The 21,986-nt window shown below is 36.9% G+C and overlaps 1 protein-coding gene across 2 annotated transcripts; it reads left to right on the top strand.

Moving 5' to 3' along the window:
* The first annotated feature begins 446 nt into the window (after positions 1-446).
* LOC125357702 (mitochondrial import inner membrane translocase subunit TIM14-like) lies at positions 447-21,418 on the top strand. 2 transcript variants are annotated; one of them, XM_048354641.1, is made up of 2 exons: positions 447-459; positions 21,153-21,418. In XM_048354641.1, the coding sequence occupies exon 2, from the start codon at positions 21,182-21,184 to the stop codon at positions 21,416-21,418; it is 237 nt and encodes a 78-aa protein (XP_048210598.1). In that variant the 5' UTR covers positions 447-459; positions 21,153-21,181. The 2 variants fall into 2 exon arrangements, with proteins under 2 accessions (XP_048210598.1, XP_048210597.1); XM_048354640.1 differs by lacking the exon at positions 447-459 and having other exon boundaries at positions 21,107-21,418.
* The last annotated feature ends 568 nt before the right edge of the window (positions 21,419-21,986 follow it).

The raw sequence follows: 21,986 nt of genomic DNA, 5'->3' as shown, positions 1-21,986 counted from the left end.
TGTATCCTGTCATTGTAAGGTGTGTGTGTGTGTGTGTGTGTGTGTGTGTGTGTGTGTGTGTGTGTGTGTGCACTCGCTGGTTCTGAGGCTTGAACTCAGGGCCTACGCCTTGTCCCTTAGCTTTTTTGATGAAAGCTGGCACTTTGTGATTGGAACCACAGTTCTACTTCTGGGTTGTTTTTCAGTAATTGATTTGAGAGTCTCAAGAACTCTTTTGCCTTGGCTAGTTGCAATTGTTGACCTTCAGATCTCACCTTCTTTTTTTTTTTTTTTCCAGTCCTGGGCCTTGGACTCAGGGCCTGAGCACTGTCCCTGGCTTCTTTTTGCTCAAGGCTAGCACTCTGCCACTTGAGCCACAGCGCCACCTCTGGCCATTTTCTATATATGTGGTGCTGGGGAATTGAACCCAGAGCTTCATGTACAGGGGGCAAGCACTCTTGCCACTAGGCCATATTCCCAGTCCAGACCTCAGCTTCTTGAGTAGCCAGGATGATAAATGGGAACCACTGGTTGTCAGCTTTACCTATATTCCTTCAGGATATTTTCACCAGATTCACTAGTTGACAGTTTTCTTTTATCTCTTTTTGATTATTTGAGACTGTGTCTTGTTATATAGTTCAGGCTAATTTCAAACTCAAGATCCCTCTATCTCAACCTCCCAAGTTGGGAGGTTGGGATTGCAGACATATGTCACTAGCCTGCCTGGAAAATTTCTTTTAATCTATCTTTAAATTAGTTTACTTTGTTATTCTCTTATACCCATTCTTCTCTATTGTTAGCTCCAGATTTCCTGCTTGGTCATACGTATATTTTTAATATTTATCCATTTGTCTTTGACCACTTTATTTCTCTAGTGATATTCCCTATCAGCTTATGCAAATGTGAACATATTTAATTTTACTGTATTGATATGAATTAAAATAACCACTGGAAAGCCCAAACTCTTAGTTCCCACTGCATCCCCTCTCAGGGTTGCACTGAGCAGATTTCTTTTCTGCTGACAGTTTGTCCCATCCACATATCTTTTCACATGACAAGCCAATGTTTGAATTGTGTTCTAGAAATATGGAATTGTTGAGATTGTGGATTTTGTTATTTTTCTCTAATATGTGGTGTTTTAGCAAGAAATTTTCCCTCTCAAACTTGGATCACCATAGAATTAGTTTGCAGTTGGCTGGAACAATTTTATGTTTACCTCCAGGTACATCTGGAAGCCTGGCATGTGTCTTGGCCAAGATAAGGACAACATAGTGATGATTTGTAATGGACCTTTTTAAGTTCAAGACTGCCCGGAAAGCACCCAAGGCTGGTTTGTATATTCACAAATGACACCTGGCATGACCAGCTTAAATTTTCTGGCTTGATTTTTATATCTAGCAGGACATAAAAGAACTTACCAGAAACTTTTGGGTATCTCTCAAGCAGCCAAGATTTGTCATAGAAATTCTTGGCCATTTTGTCATGAGCTGAAACCCATATTCTCTGTGCAGATGACAGGTGGGGGAGCTGTGCTTGAAGGTTTGCAGACTTCAATGTTTACCCATACTCTTTTTCTCCTGCATACCATGTTGTTTACTTTTAATAAAAGTTTTATGTGGGTGTGTTTGTGAGTTTTAGAACTCCTTTTAATAACAAGCATATTGTAATCCTTGCAAAAATTTAATTGTGAGCTGTTTCTTGGAGACAGCTTTGGCCTCCTTTCAGATCCTTTCTTATGCTTTCTATAACCATATATGGCTAAGGGGTCAGTTGTCTGTAAATTGTACCTAAGTGATCTAATGATGGACAATTTTGGCATCATTGAATATTGACAAGTAGATGACCATGACAACTAGAAAGAAAGCTCATTGTATATAATACCTGAACAGTTAATAGTGTCTTCCTTTTACTAAGCAAATATGTGATTTTATGTAAAGATAAATTTAATAATCTTATGAATATATTCTTATTAAATATATATGTATGCTTATTTATGTACACATTCATATTGGTGTTGGTAGTGGTGCTTGACCTCAAAGTCTTTCATTCTGTCTTGGAATTTTTGCTCATAGCTAGATCTCGGGTGCCTGTGTAGCTAGGCATGAGGCACTGTATATATCCTGAACTAGCCTTGAATTCATGATCCTCTTGTCTCAACCTCCTCAATGCTGGGAATACAGGTATTCACCATTATGCCCAGTTTATGTTTCTATATAACTGATTGGGAAACATGTTTTGGGTAACTATGTCACAAAATTATAGGATAAAACCTAGGCCATTTTATTTCTAAACTATGGCTGTTAATTACATGTCCATGTACTACCTGATTGTTAGCTGTTGACATCCATAAAAATATATGTGGACATGTTTGTGCTGTATAAATATATTTTAGTGTGTTTTCAATGGGGGAAAGCCCTTATAGACAAAAATCATTACTGTTGAAAAATGGATGGGTAAATGTCAATTATAGAAAAGTTTCTCAACTGTACTTCTATTAATCAGGAAGTTTATTTTAAACTACAACTAGTTAATTTTCTTTTGTATATTTAAAAATCATTACATTTTACAGTTAATACCTCCATAAGCCAGAATAGCAGTCCTTAGTACTATAAAATTAGAGCTGCAAAGCGAAACTTGACAAGTATAATCCACAAGCCAAATCCTATCTGACTCCTACTGTAAATTTTATTCTTGCAAGTTCTATTATTATTTCTATTTTCTCTTCTATTCTACCCCATTCATTCAATTCTTCTCTATCCATTCTATTACTCTATTTATTTATTCATTCACTGATTTTTTTTGTGTGTGCATGCGCCAGTACTCGGGTTTAAACTTGGGGCCTGGGCATTGTTCTAGAGCTTTTTGTTCAAGGCTGCCTTCTAGTACTAGAGCCACAGTTCTACTTGTGCCTTTTTGGTGTTAAGTTGGAGATAAGAGTCTCATGGATTTGCATGAACTGTACATTCAGGACTAAAACCCAGGTCTTTTCCCTATACTTAGCACTTTGCATTAAGTCTTCTTCTCATTCCTCCTATTTCATCTCACTTCTATAGAATGGATTGGGCCTCTGATTGGATTTTGTTTCAATTACTAAATATTCTCCTACATGGTAAATTAGCTTAATCAATTAGGACAATATTTTCTTCAACTTCGCAAACACAAAATCAGAAAACAACAGAACTAACAGAACTAATTTCCAAAGCCTACATTTTTCCCCAAATAATACATGAATTAGCAAGCTATCATTTAGGACACTGCAGTCACTGGATAATAAGAATCTGTTCTAACTGGCTTTACTCAATACATCTAATTTCATATTTGCTGAAAATTTCAGAAGTGTAATTTGACCTACAGGTGGTTGTAGTTGTCATGTTAGTTTTAAAGCTTTACAATTTTGTAGCAACATGTTTCAGAAGGTTAATGTTGTTTTGAAAGAAAAATTCTTTCATGGTAGGATTTCTCTCCCAACATCACATGCATTTATTTGTTCTTTATGTTTCCAGGGTGCAAAGTTCCTTTTTTGTTATTGCTGTTTGTCATGAGGCTTGAACTCAGGGCCTGGGCACTGTCCCTGAGCTTTTGTGCTCAAGGCTAGCGCTCTACCACTTTGAGCTACAGTACCACTTCCAGTTTTTAGGTGGTTAATTGAATATAAGCATAACAGAGCCTTTCTTGTCTGGAATGGACTCAAACTCCAATCCTCAGATCTCAATCTCCTGAGTAGCTAGAATTATAGGCATGAGGCATCAGTGCCTAACATTCAGGTTGTGAGTTCTTATCGTTAACACTGATTCCCTCACAAAAACAAATCAGGATAAACACAGAAGACATTCAAGCCCAGTTTTACTTGCTTATAGTTCATGGATAGGCATTGACCATGATGATGGGAAATGAAGAAGATTTTTGTATTAAAATCTTGTGGGTAGTAGTCGGGATTGAACTTGGTGCCTTACAGTTGGCTAGGGCAGATACTCTACCACCTGAGCCACTGTGTCAGTCCCTTATTGAATTTGTTATTTTCAAAACAGGGTCTTGCTTTCTGTCCAGGTCAGCCTGAGCTTGGATCCTTTTACATGTGCACCCTTGTGTATGGGAGATGACAGGGATTCACTCTGCTTTTAGTCACTGGTAGAGATGGAGGGCTCCCATGAACTTTCATATGCCTTGGAACCACAGCCCTCTACTCTTGGCCTCCCAGATAGCTAAGATTACAGGCTTGAGCCACAGCATGCCCAAGCCATTTTTTTTTTTTAAATAATAAACTCAGGGCTCCGGACCTTCTACTTGCTAGGGCTGGCATGATACTACTATGCCAGATCACCAGACCTGCCATTAAGATTTTGGCCTGTGGATATAACCCTTATAATCCCAGTTCCTTGAAAGTTTTTAAAGTTTAAGGTAGTTGGATTGCAAGTTCAAAGACAGACTGGGTTACATCATATATGTGAAGCTTATGTCTAGAAGATTGGCCTTAGTGAGACCCTGCTTCAAAATAAAATAAAGAAGGTCTGGAGACATAGGTCTCTGTTAGAGCACTTTTGAGCATGAGCACAGCCCCAAGTTCCATCACTAGTTCTACCAAAATGTTTTCTTATTTGCTAGCACAGTATTTACGAATGGCTTTTACTTACATCATTGGAGTCTTACCTCTTAATAGGCAAACTGCCCTGAAATAGTAACGTCAAGTTTACAGATTATGCTATATAATTGGTATGCTTATTTTAAATGCAATTGACTATACTGAATCTGAATCTTGGGGTAAATATATTTCTAACAGATATACAAAAACATCTGAATCATGTCAAAGTTCTTCTGGTATCGAGCAGGATATTATTATTATTATTATTATTTATTTATTTATTTATTTTGGCCAGTCCTGGGCCTTGGACTCAGGGCCTGAGCACTGTCCCTGGCTTCTTCTTGCTCAAGGCTAACACTCTGCCACTTGAGCCACAGCGCTACTTCTGGCCGTTTTCTGTATATGTGGTGCTGGGGAATCGAACCCAGGGCCTCATGTATACAAGGCAAGCACTCTTGCCACTAGGCCATATCCCCAGCCCCTGAGCAGGATATTTTGACATAACAGTCTAGAAAACTGGTCTAATCTTGGATGTTTTGTTAAACTGCAGTAGAGACTTGCACTTGAAGAGCAAAAACAACAGAGAATTGAGAGCTCCAAACTGGTTCAAAGCCAATGCTTTTCTCAAAGCTGTTCATTTATTTCATTTTCTCATTTGTCAGGAAAGAGTGAGAATAGTGCAGGTATAGTATACAGGTCAGGTTCATTAGAAGGATTGACATATTGTAGATAAAGGTTTTAAGAAGAACTCAATCACAACCATTCTATTAGATTTTTACTATCATTAGCAACCATTATGTATTAGGATGAATGCCAAAATGACATAGATCTCTACTTTGGGGTAATAGACATACAGTTTCCTCTACAAAACCAAGAGATGGTCTTACTCAATTTCTAAATTGCTTACCCATTCATTAAAATAAGTAATCACTGCTGCCTCCCACAGCACCACACTACACTGTGCCGAAATGCAAGGCTGGAGTCTCTAACTTTAAGGCACCTGTGACCTAGTGGAAAACAACCCAACTCAAATTAGTGTTCCTGTACCTTTTCCTTTAAGTCTGGTCGCCTCACTGGTGAGAACAGAGCTGACTGTGCTACAGGTATTTCAGAGATCTTGTTCTTTCCTCTGCCCCAAAGTGTTGCTCACTCTCAAAGAATGAAGGAAAGAAAGGCTCTTCCCAACAATTCAGTGTCACATTGTATTGTCATAAAACTTACGACAACTTGTATAATACATACAAGAACATAAAAGTTAAAAAGAAAATCTGAGCAAAAACTAAAGTTGAGATCATATAAAACACTAGGAATATGAATACTACACAAGTGGGCAAACTATGTGAATAACAAAATCAATATGGCAACCTTTAAAAATTATTACTACTATAGATTTTTTGACATATACTTTAAATTTATTTTAATATTGGAAAAGAAATTCATATATTTTTTCTAAGAATGAGTCATCTTTCCTTTGCCACACATATTAAATTCTAGAACTTTTCTCATTGGAGTAAACAAGAGGTTATATAGTACACACATGAAATTGAATCTAGACACTAAACCTTTAGAAAAAAATTACAATTGAAAATGTTTACAAAAGTACCTATGTAATAAGCAAAACTGTTTTTGCTTGTTCACCATGAGTATTTTAATAAAGTTTAAATGCCAGACATGTAGTTTAGTGATATAATCCTTTGCCTTCCATCATCTGTGAGGCTTTGGGTTCAATCTCCACACACACACAAAATTTTCATGAAAATAACAATTTTCTGTTAAAATTAGTGGAGGTTTTCCAATAACAATATATAACACTGATAATCATCACTGGTGTCATGATTATATATTCATTGTTAATGAATACAAATTATATATCTATATATCTCTAAAGGTGATTTGCAGAGAGGTTACAGTTAAAAAGTCAGATAATGAGTACATTTCTTTTTGAACAATATCACCCCTTCCCTCCCTCTCTCCCAGTTTTCCCTCCCACCATACCCACCAGTTGTATCATTCATTTTCAACATAGTGTCTAGTGAGAATCACTGCTGCATCTGTTCTCCCTCTCCCCTTCCATTTCTATGCTTCCCCCAACTTACAAGGACAGAAAATGACCAGACAAGACAAAAAGAAAAGAAAAACAAAGCAACAAAGATAAAATCTTCCTGTTTCAATTTCCTGGAGTTCCTTTCAATAAATATTATTTTATATGATTAGAGGCACATGGGCATTGCACCATTGTATTTCCCCCTAAGAGTATCCTCCTTTGGTCTCACCATGTGTGGATACCAATAATACTGTATAATTTATCATGTCCCTGAGTATTTCAGATCTAGCTCCTACATATGAGAGAAAGCACGTGTCATTTGTCTCTCTGAGCTTGGCTTAGCTCACGTCACATGATTTGTTCTAGGTCTATCCATTTCCTTGCAAATGACATAATATTATTCTGTCTAATGGCTGTGTAAAATACCATTGTGTATAGATACCAAATTTTTTTGATCCACTTCTCTATTGCAGGGCATCTGAGCTGTTTCTATAGCTTGACTATTGGGAATAGTGCAGCAATCAGCATGGATGTGCAAGTTTCTTTTTTATGGTATCCTGGCTTGTGATGTTCTGGGTAAATGCATAGGAGTGGTATGACTGGGTCATAGGGAAAATCTGTTATGCTTAATTTTTTAAGGAACCTCCAGACTGCTGTCCAGAGTGGCTACACTAAGTTACATTCCCACCAACAGTGCAATAAGGTTCCTTTTTTTCCCCCACATTTGTTATTTGAATTCACAATGTTGGTCAATCTAGCTAGAGTGAGATGGAATCTCAGAGTTGTTTTGCTTCCCATTTCCTTTATGGCCAGGAATGTTGAGCAATTCCTCCTGTGTTTCTTTGTCATTCTCACTTCTTTTTTTTTTTTTTGGTTTCCTGACCGTGTGCACCTCTTCTTTTGAGAAATCTTTACTTAGCTCCTGTGACCTTTAGTGATGGGTTTATTAGCTTTGGGAAGGTTACTTTCTTGAGCTCCTTGTACATTTTGGATATTAGGCCTTGTTGGATGTATTGTTGGTAAAGTTCTTCTCTCAGTCTGTTGTCTGTCTTTCTAGTTTAGTAACAGATTGTATTTTTGAAAGTAATTTAGCAATATGTCATCATTCTAACATAAACATACATATACTTTGCATTCTTATTGCTATACCTTGACATTTTTATATATGTACACAACGTATTTCAATTGTATTGCCCCCTCCTCACCCCATCACCTTATTTTGTTCCTCTGACTTTCTCCACAGGTCTCACTTTCCCCCTATTCATACTTCATACACTTGCATGTTCATTTCTTTAATCCAGACTCTACATGTGGCAGAATATAGGAACCATTTCTCTTGCTTAACATAATGCTCTCCATTTCCATCCATTATTTAAACTTTTGTCCTTACCACATTTTTATCCATTTACTTGTTAGTTGATACCAAGCCTAATTCTGTAATTTAGCTATTGTAATTAGTATTGTAATAAATATGGTTGTGTAGGTCTCTCTGTTGTGTGCTGATTTTGATTTATTGGGTAATATGCCCAGGAGTGATAAAGCATGTGCTGGTTTGGTTTTCTGAGAAATCTTCAGACTGATTTCAATAGTGGCTAGAATAGTCTACATTCCTACTCCTAGAGCAAAGGAGTTTTCTTTTTCCACATCCAGGATAGCATTTGCTTTTATTGTTTTCTTGATTTTACTCAATATGCCTTTGACCAGGATAATACAGAATTTCATTGTATTGGTTATTTATTGATAATTCATTTAACTTTTCACAACAAGGTCCATTGTATTGGCATTTTATCTAAAGTGCAACAAAGAGATATCATCTCTCATCTTTTTGACACTTGTCAAAACTCAAAATTCCTGAGTTTTCACTGAGGGATTGGAAAATTGGAATTTCCTCTTCTATCAGGGAACTCTCTTTCCTGAAACCCTCCCCCTTCCAAAGACATATTTCTTATTTCTTTAAACTCCATAGCCTTCCCTCTCTTCATAGAATAGTTACCACTGCTACTCAGAGGAAAGCAGACAGCAGTAACAACAAAAAAGCTAAAAAAAAATCCCATATATATGTATATATATATGAAATATGAACAATGCTCTAATAAGAAAGTGGGATGCTTATAGATAAACTAAGCATTTAAAAATCACTAAAGCTAAAGGTATTAAATATTAGGTAATAAATGACAGAGTATGGGTAAAAGGAAAAAGAGCAGGGAAGGAAGATTACAAGGAAATGATGAAGGCATAGAAACAAAGGCACAAACATAATGAAATAAGCATAGAGGTAGTAAGCAACAACAGCAACAATTATAATAAAATCCCAGTCAAATTGTCCTCCTCATTGAGGAAAGGAGGATGGCTCCCTTCTAGCAGTTGGCCTTTTGCTTTTGAAAACAGCTGCTTTTCTCTTGGAAGTACAGACAACTTAAGACCAGAAAGACTATTTGCAGGCTGAGCCTCATCCTGCTCTTGCCAGCTGTGCTCAAGAAGTCCCTGGTTGCCTCTCCACCCCAAGGGTGTTTTGCATTTGTGGGTTTGGCATGAGAAATTCCTGAGCATCTGCTGTTATTTTGCCCCTTTCTTTCCCATCCTCTGAGAGTGTACAAAGCCATCAGTGGTGGGTGGTCAAGGGATAGGGAGGGCTCCAATTGCTTCTGTGTGCAATTTGTTCTAGAACTTCCTAGCACATAGCTGTTCTCTCTTCCTACCAGAATTCCAGCTGGAGCTCCCAGATGTGTTTACCCTCATCTTCCTTCTTCAGCATGGCCTGCACTTACCACACAAGTAGATTGTATCTGTGAAAGTAAGCCCAAGTTGCAACCAGAGTCACAGATCCACACTGATTCTCCCAGTGGGAGCTGGGTAGGCCTTTAGGGTTGGAAGATACAAAATGCAGTCTCCTGTTCTCCTTGGTTGAAAAGTTTGACTGTAAACTGTCTCCTAAAATGATTCCCTTTGTAGCACTAGTTAGACAGCTAGGAAGTTCACGGCCATTTCTTTGGTGTGCTTACTACACAGATCTCAGCCAAAACTTTGTCTTGTAATATGTCAGCTCGCACACCCAAGGGGCTTTCTGGACCTTTCTTTTCTCTTTTGATTACCACCTTACTGGCAAGTTGGGTACTCCCCTTCTTTTGCTTTGCTGTATGTTAGGGCCTTTTCATTGTTAATTTTTTGTTGTTATTTTTCTTTTTGTTTATTTTTGAGACAAGATCTCTGTGTTGCCCAGACTGGCTTCAAACTTGTTATCCTCCTACTTCACTCTCCCAATCACTGCAATCATCCTCCTACTTCACTCTCCCAAGCGCTGCAATCATAGCTGTTCATCACTATCCGCAGGTCCTGTTATTGCTTTATGAATCTAAAGTTCACTTTTGTCTGCTTTTCATTGCCTTTTGCTGTCTTCTGTTGCCTTCCCTCACTGGTTCATGTCTCCTACCATGTCATTTCCCCGCAACAATCAGTCTGATGTCTTTGTGGAGATGCAGGAATGTCTGTAAGTCAATTACATGTATGTAATTACATACTACATACATACATACACACTACATGTTTATGTACATACATGTACATGTTTATGTACTACATACATACATGTTTATGTGTGTGTGTGTGTATGTGCACACATGCGCACAGATAGTAGGACTTGAACTAAGGGCCTTGTTTTCTTGCTTAGCTTTTTTGTTCAAGGATGGCACTCCATCATTTGAGCCGTACCTCAGCTTCCAGATTTTTTATTTTTATTTTTTAATTTTTTGCTGGTTGATTGGAGCTAAGAGTTTCTCAAATTTGTCTACTTCTGGCTGACTTAGAATTATGATCCTCAGATCTCAGCCTCCTGATTAGGTAAGATTACAGGTATGAGCCACCAGTACCTGACTTCTTTACACAAATGTTTAATCAATCTGTTCTCTGAAGGTTACAAGTGATAGAAATCTCCATTGTAAGCCAAAAAGGGTGTTATGTACCCGAATTTCAGAATAGACTCTGTTACTGAAATTATGTTACAAGGAATCTGCTTTATTTCACAGCTTGTCTCTCTCCCTGTTTCTAAAATGAAGTACCATCACCATAAGAAAGGAAAATGAAGTCCAGTCAGAAAAAGTCAACTTGTTCAGTAGTTTCATCATTTAGTAACTCTCCTGTAAATCAATGTTAAGAAATAGTAAATATAAACATTTATTTCCAATTGCTTTAGCTGTGGTGCTTAAAAATTATTCAAACAAAACAAAACAAAAATGTGCATACTTCTCTTTCCCCAAAAACAAGGGAATTGTAAACTAAGGGATATAAAACATTCGAAGGAGCTATTAAAATTCTGTTTACAAGAAATTTTTACTCCTCATAAGGAAACATATTTAAAAATATAAAAACCATAAAGTTAGAAAATAAAATAATACATATTATATATGTATGTAAAATATGCAGGAAAAACAAATATGCAAAATCTATTAAAATAATAGGTTGATCTAAGAATGACTGGAATTTCCCATCATAAAATGAGTATTTGGGGGAGTGATTATTTTATGGCAGGAATTTTTACTCTTAATATTATTTTCATAGTAACTCCTTATTTTTACCTATGTTGCAATAAATACCTGAGAGGTACCTTGAATTTAAGCTGAAATTCTAACTTCACTTAAATCCTTATCATACTCTAAGCATCATTTTAAGGTGCCATTGGGGCCCACTGTCTCCTTTAATACATCTTCAGTTCTACTTGTTCTGTGAATGTTTTATTTTTCCATAGGAGACATAAATACAATCTGATTGACAAGAGTGATTCATTTGCTCATTCATCCTACCACCTCTGAAGTGTTGTAGGGATTAAAAAATAACCCCTAGAGGAGTTTCCTAAAAGAGGAAGGAAAGAAAGCTTGTAAATCATGATGGGTCAGTAAACAGGTTTCAGTAGTGATTGAAATATGTTAATTATTCTCTGCTTTAAGTAAATGAAGAGCTAAATAAATGTCAGCAATTCTGGCATAATCATTATATGTTTAAGAGGTTAGGTTCATGAATAGTAGACTCAACTGCAATAATAAAAATAATTTATGAAAATAGTCTACCTGAAAAGCTGTATCTTTTCAATGTTTGAATATACATCACTAGTTTTAAATATAATATTTATGTAGTTAAAAAAAGACAATTAACTTATTTTTTCATCCATTAATTCATGAATGATTTTCATTCTCCCTGTTTGCTCAGGTGAAGTAAAAGGTTATAAAACTCTATTTTGGTGGGCCAGACACCAGTGGCTCATGCTTGTAATCCCAGATACTTAGGAGGTTGAGATCTGAGGATTGCTGTCAGAAGCCAACCCTGGAGGCAAGAAAGTTCATAAGACTCTTATCCTCAACTATCAAAAATCCTGAAGTAAGGCTGTGGCTCAAATGGTACAGCACTATCCTTGAGAACCACAGCTCAAGAACAGCCAAAGACCTGAGTTCAAACCCCAGTACTGGCACTCACAAAAAATATTTTTGTTGACAAATGAAAAAATATTGTGTTAAGAATTTGTTGCTGCCACCTTCTGATGCTTCGCCTCCTTTCTTTCATTTTATTTGAATATTCTATTTTCAAAAATTACCTTTAAGTAGTCCTACAAATGGATTTCAATTCAACATGTCCATTTATGAGTACAATGAGTCTTGATCAATGGATTCATTAACACCTGGAGCCCCTATCATCCCCATTGATCCCAGTCCCACACATCTCAAGCTGCCTGGTTTCTCACTGTATTTACCTACTTTTTTTCCCCATTGTCTATCCCCTTTACTTGCCTGCTCTTAAGCTCCACCCCCTTAGACAAAATATGTTTCAGCTTCCCAGTACTTATTCATATATGTTCCTCAAGACCACCTCCTTCCTGAGCTTTAGTTTCTCCCACTTCACATCTTTCCCATTACGCTCCTTCTCTTAAGAACCTCTCCCCATAAATAATTTGAACAGGAATCCCCACCTGTGGCGGTGCATCCAAAGAATTTTGTCTGAGGCAATCATCACCTGTATCCTTGTGCCAATCACCACCATATCTCAATAATAGTGTTTGTTCCAAACTTCTCTGAAAAGATAAGAGGAGAGGATGATGACCAAACATCTTCATTGCAAGCAATGTTCCCTTAATTATCTTGAAGTTAGCACAACTTTGCACATTTATTTTATTTATTTATTGTACATGAATTTTAAAAATAAAACAGACTTAAAAATTAATTAATGGCTTATTTCAAGACAGGGTCTCACTGTATAGCCCTTGATAGCTTCAAACTTATCCTCCTGTCTCAGCCTTCTAATTGCTGATGTTGCAGATCTTTCATACGAAGCTCACCTCATTTTACACTTTGTTTTAAATACAATGAGGGGATTATGTTAGTAAGTCAATGTGATGGAGACCACTGTAATGAGGTTTTGCATTAGGGGAAGATAGTGATTTCAACACCCAATATTTTAGTTTATCTTTTCGTGTGTGTGTGTGTGTGTGTGTGTGTGTGTGTGTGTGTGTTAAGAGAGAGAGAGAGAGAGAGAGAGAGAGAGAGAGAGAGAGAGAGAGAGAGAGAGAGGGAACCAGTCTTGGAGCTTAGACTCAGGGGCCTGAGCTTCTTTTGTTCAAGGCTAGCACTCTACCACTTGAGCCACAATACCGCTTCATGCATGCTAGGCAAGCACTCTACCACTAAGCCACATTCCCAACTCTTTTCCATTTAATCTTTGTTTTACAAAGACTTATATTACGAAGTAAAACTCAACAACAACATAAAATACCTTGAAAGGAACAGTGATAATGTTTTGAAACAATATACACTGTGTGTAAAAGTCTTTAAAATTTCATCATCTAAATGTTTTAAAATACTTCCAATAGGGGCTGGGGATATAGCCTAGTGGCAAGAGTGCCTGCCTCGGATACACGAGGCCCTAGGTTCGATTCCCCAGCACCACATATGCAGAAAACGGCCAGAAGCGGCGCTGTGGCTCAAGTGGCAGAGTGCTAGCCTTGAGCGGGAAGAAGCCAGGGACAGTGCTCAGGCCCTGAGTCCAAGGCCCAGGACTGGCCAAAAAAAAAAAAAAAAAAAAAAAAAAATTAAAAAAAAAATACTTCCAATAAAATGTCATTTATATTTCACATCTATTAAAATCCTTTATTTTTCTTAAAGTAATACATTGAAAAATTTTGAAATGTTCTCATATGTATATATAATAGCGATAAATAATTTATTTCCTAAAACACATTATTTTTCCCCTGCAGATTAGCATTGCTAGGGTAGGCTTGGCTCTGCAATACAATGGGAAATATTAGATTTCAGATCCCTGGAGAAAATTTTGTGCCCATGCAGGAAGAATAAAAACACATTATGCTATTTACATGTATTATATTTCTTCTTGTACCACTTGGGAAAACAAAGGCTATACTCAAAATATCTAGTATCTATTGTTAGCAGTGGAGTCCTTGCTTATTGACCTTTACAGCGCACCAGGTATTAACCTGAAACTTAATTGTCCTGTGTCACTTTTGCTCACATCAGCCAGGTTACAGTATTTCTTCATGTATTCTTTGAAGTTTTCTGATTGATATGACTAAATGTTATGGATCAAAAAGGTCTACCAGGCACTACAGAAAATTTTAGAATTCCAGACCTTCAGGCTGCAGAATCATGTTCCCTGCATAATTTGGTATAGAGTTAAATTTAGAAGGGCAATACAGTGCACCAGATTAAGGATTTTTGACAGTGATTTTTGACAAGCTACTTTTGGATGATAAAGAAAAATGTATGAGTAATTTGTTGGGGCAGAGTTAAGGTTACAGAGTCATTGCCCTACTGCAAGTCAGATAAATTCAAGAAAGAATCGAAGTGGAAAAGGATTTGTTGTCTGAAAACTAGATTTTGAATCCCAGCTCCTCATGTTCCAGTAACGTGACCTTGTAGAAATCACTTTAATTCTCGGAACCACCTCTTCTCCTCTATATCATCTATCACACCAAGTATTCAGAGAATGACAGGAAAAACTATAGCTTATGGATAGTTATACATTACCTAGGATTAAAATAAGACTCTACAGTTTTGTTGAGGGCCTACAAAGAAATGGGAATCCTATTAATTGTTTTAAAAGAAAAGTCTTTTGTTAATATGCTGGTTATACAAAAACAGTGGGTTTGCTGTAACTATACATATGAACCAGCATGCATTCATTGGCATATCATTCATTCTCTAACATATACCATTAGCATTGTGGATCTTACTAACAAAATTAATGGTCCCATTATTTCCAAAAGTAATATCTGTTCACCACAGAGAGGATATCAATTCATGTCAGGTAGAAAGAATAGGAATCCAGTAGGTTCAAAGTTTTTATTCCCCCTTCAACATCACCCTTGATTACTCTTTCTTTCTCCTTTGTGTCCTATCATCGCATTTTCCTTAGTTTAACTTCTTTCATAGGTTGACTATCTCCTTTAACATCTCACTGAAAGGGTGAGTGAGAGTTCAATTCTTACTTGACCAAGTACAAAAAAGTCTTCCAAATACTATGCAAACCACATATGTAATTTCAGACTTGTTAATATCTATGAAATTGAATGAAAACTTTTTTGATGGTTTGAACTTGGGCCTTGTGCTAGCTAAGCAGGTACTCTGCCACTTAAGCTATGTCTCCAGTCCATTGAATTAATTTCAACTTATACTTTACAGTATAAGTAGATCTAAAATGTTACTGTTTTCAACATGTTAATCAGAAGTAATAAAATGCAATTGGTTTTGGTTCTGAGTCTTAGAAAAAAACTTCCTTTTCTTAGGAAGAATAAAAGTCTGTATTAGGAAAGAGTTTTTTTCAAAATGTGAAGTTTTTGCTTCAATAGCATAAGGTCCCAGGTTCCACCTTCATCATAGAAGAAAGGAGGAAGGAAAGGAAGGAAAGGAAGGAAGGAAGGAAGGGAGGGAGGAAGGAAGGAAGGAAGGAAGGAAGGAAGGAAGGAAGGAAGGAAGGAAGGAAGGAAGGAAGGGAGGGAGGAAAGAAGGAAGGAAAGAGAAGGGACAAGAGGGAGAGAAATTTAAAAATCAATATCCATTCTTGCCTTTACCTTTTGGTTTGGGTTCAGTTTGTATTCTTCAAGAGGTATAGAATCCTGTTTTCTCCAGTATTGTGGAATTTCAAGTGATATCCCCCTAAGTGGATCTATTTTCACCCATTTTGTTGAGCAGTTAAGGGACCCTTCTAATTTAGAGATTTTTCAGTTTAGGGCCTATTCTATTTTATTTTTGAACACCCATTTGATTTTAAATATGTTTTAGGATCTCTGAAGTGTCTTTTTAAAACTTCTTTTCTCTACTTCATCTCTTTTGTATTTGTTTTTTGTTCTACTTTTCAGAGAGTGCTTCAATATTTCATTGCAGTTCTTCAGATGAGGTTTTCATTTTTACTATTAGATTTCTTGTTCCCCAAAGCCCTTCTTATTGTCTCATTTTGTTTATAATAGATTTTTATTGTGTTTCTGCAATATTCATTTTTGCTTTTCCTAAGAGGAGATTTATGATAGTATTTTGGAAGGGAATTTTTTTCACCTTGTCTACTTGCTATGTTTGTTTTGGGGTCTGGACTGAGGCTTTCTTCAGAAGTCTGCAGAGTAAAATAAAGAAATGGGGGCTTGAAAGTGCTAGTGAAATGGTTCAAGTGGCATAGAAATTCCCTAGTTGCTCTGAATTTAACCCTAACTACCAAGAAATGGAACAAAAGGCAAAAGGAGGGAGAAGGATTATGAGCTGGATCTGGTGGCATATGCCTACATGGAGGCAGGGATTAGGAGAATCATAGTTTGAGGTCAGAACAGGCAGAAGACTAGTGAGAGTATTATTTCAATAAGTAAATTGGGCATTGTAGTTCACATCTGTGATCTCAGCTACACAGTAGGTGTAGGTAGGGTGCTCTCAGTCAGAGACCAGGTCTTGGGGCAAAAATGTGAGACCCTACCTGAAAAATATAACCCATAGCATTCAGGATGCAAAAAGAGGCAAAGAGAAAGAGCCAAAACCAAGACATACCATTCCAGGGCACTCCTTCCCAGAGATCTATTTCTCCAACTGGGATCCAGCTCCTAGTTACTACTGCCTCCCAATAACACAGTTTAAAAATCTATCAAATGGACTAACCTATTGATTATTGCAGAGCCTTCATGATCCAATAACATCCAAGAAGTACCATCTCTCAACATGCATTGGGGGCCAATCCAACAATGTATGAGTTCAGGGGAGATCATTTCATATGCAGAGTATAAAGGGAGTTTTTGTAGTTGTTGTTGCTATTGCCATTTTGTTTTGTTTCTTGGTGGAGAAATTCTCTTTTCCAGAAAAGGCTACTTATTTCTTTCATGGAAGCTGAGGATCTGTCTTTCTCTATTTGGTGCCTAAGTGGAGAAGGTAAGTGGCCTTAGTGTAGAATGTGCATATATTCATATAAACTTTTGATTTGAAAATATTTTTCCTGCCTCAAAATTATTTCCTAGTTTAGAATCCTCTCTTTGTTACTTCAGAGACTATATCCCCATTTGTTTTGTTTTCCTTTAGTTTGTAGCTGGAATTGTCCTAAGAAGGAGTCTGGAATATCCAGTCCCTGAACATTTGGACAATTGTGAATTAAGTCAGATTAGAGCTTGGCGTTTCTCTCTGCTACTTTGAATTTAATTCTTCCTACATTTGCTGAGTAATTTGATGTCTACCCATTTGCTTTCTAGCTTATAAAACTTTATAGCTATTTCACATCTTTTATACTCTTTTTATTAGCTTAAGTCCTTAAAATCATTAATAGTTATTTGAGTGTAGCTTTTACAGAGTAAACAGACAGATATTCATGTGTTCAATAGGCTATCTTTGCCTAGGAGTTTTCACAAACCTTTTTATTCCTTTGTAAATAAAAGTGGGTGGAATTAAAAGATGTTCATATGGCCCATATTGGAAGTGTTCAGAAAGAAAATGACTTGAGCATGTATCTTAGGTTTTCTTTCACTCATCACCCTCTGAAATAATAAAACAGATAGATCATCAAGCTGGCGAAGTCAAGGAGTTGCATCTAAGGAACAAATTGTGCGAGAATCTCATTTGTTTCTTCATTCCACTAGTTTATTGTAAGCAGCTGGCTTAGATGATAGGGGATATAGTTGGAAATAGAAAAATCTATCCATGTAGAGTTTACTTTCCAGCAGAAGATGCATGACAGGAAAAATAAGGTGAGTACAACAAAGCTACCAGTATTTGAGGGGAAATTTGTGGCACTAAGCAAGTGATCTTCATGTAGCCATCTAACAGCTGGAGCAAAATGAAGGACTGGTGGAATCCATAAAGATTCAGAAAGAAAAGTAATGATATACTTGTCTAAAAATAAATCTAGGCATTACTGCAGCACATTCAGGCTTTCGATCAAAAGACAGATGTAAATGATCAATAAGAGTGAATCTTATACAAGAGAGGAAAATCTTAAGGAATTTGTAATAGAATTATGACACAAAGAGTAGAAACAGAAAATTAAAATTTTAAGGGAACTCCAATAGCAGCACTGTAAATTTAAGTTATGGTAGACATAGATGAAGTTGTGGGTGGATGGGATGCTGAGTAAAGAATGAAATATGCTCGATGGTTTTACTTAGAATGGATAGAGCAGAAATAATCATAATAACTTTTAAATTTAATACTGTACAGCCAAGTTTTAGTGGATCATCCCTGTATTCTTAGCTACTCATGAGGGTGAGATCTGAGATCATGGTTCCAGGCCAGTTCAAGTCATACCTCCTATTAACCGCCAAAAAGGAATTGGAGCTGCGACTAAAGTGGTAGAGCACTAGGTTTGAGCAAAAAAGCTCAGGGACCGTGATCAGGACCTGAGTTCAAGCCCCAGGGCCAGCAGAAAGACAGACAGACAGACACACACACACACACACACACACACACACTTAATATTCTAGATAAAAATTAAATAGAAACCATTTATGTAAAGGAGTAGTAGGAATTATATATTCTAATCTTTGATTAGAATTACCTAGATTATATACTTCAAGAAAAAATTAAAATATATTTTAAAAATAAAGATATTTGTAGATTACCTTTGCTACTTCTAGTAATCAAAATCTTAGCTATCTTAAAAAATTCTACAAGACAAAATTCTCAACATCGCAGGACATAAAGGAAATGCAAATCAAAACAGCTCTGAGATTGGATCTCACCCCAGTTAGATTGGCCAGCATCAAAAATTTGAATAACAACAAATGTGGGCAGGGATGTGGGTGGAAACACACCCTATTGCACTATTGGCGGGAATGTGAACTAGTACAATCACTCTGGACAGCAGTCTGTAGATTCCTCAAAAAACAAAACAAAGATCTTCCCTACAACCCAGACATACTACACCTGGGAATCCAAAACATTACAAACCAGGATGTGTTAAAGACACCTGCACATTCATGTTCATTGCTGCACTATTCACAATAGCCAAGTGATGGAAACAGCTCAGATGCCCTGTAATACAGGAGTGGATCCAAAAAATATGGTAGCTATACACAATGGAATTTTATACAGTCATTAGAAAGAATATTATGCCATTTGCAAGGAAATGGATGGACCTAGAACAAATCATGTGAAGTGAGATAAGCCAAGGTCAGAAAGCCAAATGGCACCTGTTTTCTCTCATATGCAGAAGCTAGATCTGAAATACATTAGGACATGATAAATTATATAGGACGCTAGGCATTCACACAGTGAGACCAAAGGACAGTACTCTTGGGGGGAATATAAAGACACAACATTTGTGCCTCTGATTATATAAAAATAATATTTATCAAAATGAACTCCAGGAAATAGAAACAAGAGTTTTTTTCTTTGTTATTGGTTTTCTTTTCTTTTTGTCTTGTTTGTTTATTATATGCCTTTGGGTGGGTAATGGGGGACATAAAAATGAGGGACAATGAATGTTGAAATGGAGTAATGGTACTCATTAGCCATCATGTGGAAAGTAAACTATGCAAGTTTTGGGTGGGATTGGAGGGAAAAACTGGGAGAGAGGGCGGGAAGGGATGACAGTGTCCAAAAAGAATTGTACTCATTACCTGACTTATGTAACTGTAACCCCTCTATATATCACCTTTGTAATAACAATAAAATAGGTCAAAGAAACAAACAAAAAAGAAATGTACTTATTACCTGACATATGAACTGTAACCCCTCTGTAACATCAACTTTATAATAACTATGAAAAGGTAAAAATTAGAAAAATTCTCTAAGACAGTTGCTGGTAACTCAAGCCTGTAATCCTACCCAGTTAGCAGGCTGAAATCTGAGAATCATAGCTCAAAGATAGTTGAGGTTGGAAAGGTTGTGAGACTCTTAGGTCCAATTAACCAGGAAAAAGCTGGAAGTGGAACTATGGCTCAAGTGGTAGAGTGCTACCTTGCAGCAAACAAGCTAACAGACAGCACCCAGGTCTTAATTTCAAACTCCAGTACTGACACACACAAATAAATTCTCCAATATATTTGATTTTTAATAAAAGAACTCAAATTATCACTACCAATTGTGAATTTAGAAATTATTGAAAGAGAATATACTTTATAGCAGGTAAAGCTGCTCTTATGGGAAATAATTTTAGCTTATAAAATAAATCATCTTTATTTATATTACCTCGAAAATCAGAGATGAGACTGTCTTGAGGCAGAGACAAAAGACAGAAAAGCAGTAGTGTGGAAACACAGGAAGTAAGGAGACATAAGGAAGACTTAAGTAGCTTTTATGGTGGCACTCAAGTCTAACATGGCCTTCTAATAGGCATGCAGAAATCATCCCTTCCTTCACCAGAATTCTCCTCATGAAAGAAACAGATACATTTAAACTTGAAGTAAAAGAATAAATATCCAGCTGGGCACTAGTGGCTCATACCAGCAACCCTAGCTACTCAGGAGGCTGAGATCCGAGGATCTCAGTTCAAAGCTAGCTAGGGTAGGAATAATCACCAGAAAACTGGAAGTGGTGTTGTGCCTCAAAGAGTAGAGAGCTAGTCCTTTACCTACTCTTGACTCCAAATTGTTCACGTTAGTTTTTGATGGCATATATCAATTTTTAAGAGTCCAGATGGATATTTTTGTAGAATGCCTTTCAATTATAATATTTTTGATATCTTCCTAATGATTAGACTGTCACTGTAAATTTTAGGAGAAAGATCATAGAGATGAAGGGGGTATTTTCTTCACATTATATCAAAGGTACCACACTCTAAATATGACTGACTTATTGATGTTGACCTTGATCATTGGGTTTAGGTCATGCTTGTCAGGTTTCTCCATTGAAAGGTCACTCTCTTTCCTGTTATAACTTTTAGAAGAATGTCACTGAACAAATGTACTTAAAGAGGAATTTATCTTGAATTTGTCTGCAAGAGAGATTGGTCAGGCTTGGGGCTGCCGGGCTGCACTTGAGGTGAAGGCCGAGGCCTCGGGGCAGGCATGAGACCCACTCCCAGTGGAGGCAGAACAGCCGTGCTAAGCTATGGCCAGTACAGTGGTAGTAGTTGGGCTGACGATTGCTGCTGCAGGATTTGCAGGCCGTTATGTTTTACAAGCCATGAAGCATGTGGAGCCTCAAGTAAAACAAGTTTTTCAAAGTCTACCAAAATCTGCCTTCTGCGGTGTTTATTACAGAGGTGGATTTGAACCCAAAATGACAAAACAGGGAGCAGCATTAATACCAGGTGTAAGCCCTACTGCCAATAAAGGAAAGATAAGAGATGTTCATCGACGAATTATGCTCTTAAACCACCCAGGCAAAGGGGGATCTCCTTCCATAGCCAAAAATCAATGAAGCTAAAGATTTACTAGAAAGTCAAGCTAAAAAATGAAGTAAATGTATGATAAAATTTAAGTTCATATTAATTTTTGAATACCAACTTTTTATAATAAATGCCTCAAATATAAAGTTTTTAAAAATGATTTAGCACAGGGCTGGGGATATGGCCTAGTGGCAAGAGTGCCTGCCTCATATACATGAGGCCCTGGGTTCGATTCCCCAGCACCACATATACAGAAAACGGCCAGAAGTGGCGCTGTGGCTCAAGTGGCAGAGTGCTAGCCTTGAGCAAAAAGAAGCCAGGGACAGTGTTCAGGCCCTGAGTCCAAGCCCCAGGACTGGCAAAAAAAAAAAAAAAAAAAAAAAAGAAAAATGATTTAGCACAAACAAGCTAAATCAAACCTTTGGTATATTTTATTTAACTTGAGAACATTAAAATATTATAGCAAAAAAGAGAGATTGGTCTCCTCTCTAGTTATTTATCCAATTGTTAAATTAATGTAGAATCATGGATGGTTACTTTATACTAGGTTATAATCGAATACTACTTAATTTTGACCCTATTACACAAGTTTTGTCAAAT

This window comes from Perognathus longimembris, chromosome 9 (assembly GCF_023159225.1).
Source record: "Perognathus longimembris pacificus isolate PPM17 chromosome 9, ASM2315922v1, whole genome shotgun sequence".
NCBI classification, from domain to species: domain Eukaryota; kingdom Metazoa; phylum Chordata; class Mammalia; order Rodentia; family Heteromyidae; genus Perognathus; species Perognathus longimembris.
Note: the sequence above shows the minus strand (reverse complement) of the source record. Positions and strands in the feature narration are given on the sequence as shown.